Consider the following 1,659-nt stretch of genomic DNA (forward strand, 5'->3'; position numbering starts at 1 on the left):
AGATGTCCGTCCAGGTCATTGGATGTCCGTCCAGGTCAGTAGATGTCCGTCCAGGTCAGTGGATGTCCGTCCAGGTCAGTGGATGTCTGTCCAGGTCAGTGGATGAAGCAGATGAAGTCATTAGAAATCATCTTGGACTCTACGACCTGATTACATCTTCGCCTTCTGAATCCTCTTATGTGTAGCTACAACACTTCGGACTTGGCTTCATCCTAAGAAGTGGCCCATGTGACCTCCTGGAGAGCAATGATGTCATGGCTGAGACAGCATCTCGGTGGACAGTGGGGACAAGTCAGCTGGTGGTCAGAGCTGCCAACCATAACTTAGTGACCATACCTAAACCTCAGGTTGATTTTAATACAAGCCGTTATAAACTGCACCTGACCTAATGGGACTTCGGGGGTCACCCTTCAAGGTGGAACATGACGGGTTGCATTTGAATAGCAGCCGATGTGGTCTTCCGATGGCGTTGATGTGATTTGCACATGTTTAAAAAAAATGAAACCGGGAAAGCTCACAAAGATGTAATTAGAGGAAATTATTTCTCACGTAACGCAGTCCAGCTATTAATAATCTCAGGAAGGAACCTGGAGGAATCAAGCAGGACGCCATTGCTTTCAAGGCCCCGGGATTGGCAGCTTGACACTGGAACACACAAACAATGTCTTCATTACCATGCCGTGCTAAGTACCTTCACTTTTTTGTTGTTGTTGCTATTCTTATCCCGTTGTGCTCTATGCAGCTGGTTAAAGTGGTCCTGATAGGGTAAGTCTGGCCCAAAACATTTGGATTCAGGGCTGGAGAATGATGAGAACCTGGCCGTATGATTCCCTATACTTCCTTTTTCTGGTGACCACAAGACGAAATCTCTCCAAAACTCTCACAGGCAGCAATAAAAATGTGAAAGAGGCTCCAACCCTTCCTCACTCTCCTAAAACATTTGTATTTGGCCAAACCGGAGAGATCATAGAGATCCAGGATGTGAGAAAGAACTCCCTAGTGGAGTCAGAAGAAGCAATAAGATCCTGATAGAGGTTCTAACCCTTCCACCCTCTGTTCAAAACTAAACAAGATGTTTTGGGTGGAATTGCAATTCAGGCCATACCTGTAGCCACGGTAAGGTTGCCAAAGTGCCCGTGGTGTGTCATAGGTGGCCACCGTAAGTGCCAGCACATGACTTCAGAATTTTGAAGAGCGTCCTGAGAGCTGCCCAGCCACACCTGGGGTGTCCTAGTATGCAGGTATATTCATCACTCCCAAGGGTCAGTGGCCTGCAGGACATTCTATAATGCCGGGGTAGGAACAAGTTTTGAATGCACTCAAATATTAAAGCAGAAAGAATTTGGAATTAAAAAAAAACTTTATTTATATATATAAAAAATAGCAATATACAAATGCCCAAAATAAATACAATGTATACACATTTATACAGGACGGGTACAGCATTTAAAGTGTACAGTATATCAACACTAACAATAAACATTTCCTTTCGGCCCCATTTTGCTCTGCTAAATATGTATTACCATTTATTATATATATTGTTATATTTGGGGATATTAGCACATATACGGTGAGAGCTTGAAGGACGCAACCCACTTACAATATCTTCTGTTTAAAGGAGAACTATGAGGGGGGGGGGGGGGGGGGGCTTGTCCCTCC

At 44.4% G+C, this 1,659-nt stretch overlaps 1 protein-coding gene across 1 annotated transcript in view; it reads right to left on the bottom strand.

The window, feature by feature from the left end:
* Window positions 1-528: 528 nt before the first annotated feature.
* The window catches only part of LOC108802762 (Fc receptor-like protein 5), a gene marked incomplete at its 5' end in the record, with an annotated part of 21,227 nt that continues 20,096 nt past the window's right edge, over window positions 529-1,659 (bottom strand). The window contains one exon of the mRNA XM_018574617.1: window positions 529-645. Coding sequence (XP_018430119.1) covers window positions 529-645 — 117 coding nt within the window. The remainder of the gene's footprint in view (window positions 646-1,659) is intronic.

The sequence above is a fragment of the Nanorana parkeri genome, unplaced genomic scaffold (genome assembly GCF_000935625.1).
Source record: "Nanorana parkeri isolate BGI_ZX_2015 unplaced genomic scaffold, ASM93562v1 scaffold3094, whole genome shotgun sequence".
Classification (NCBI taxonomy): domain Eukaryota; kingdom Metazoa; phylum Chordata; class Amphibia; order Anura; family Dicroglossidae; genus Nanorana; species Nanorana parkeri.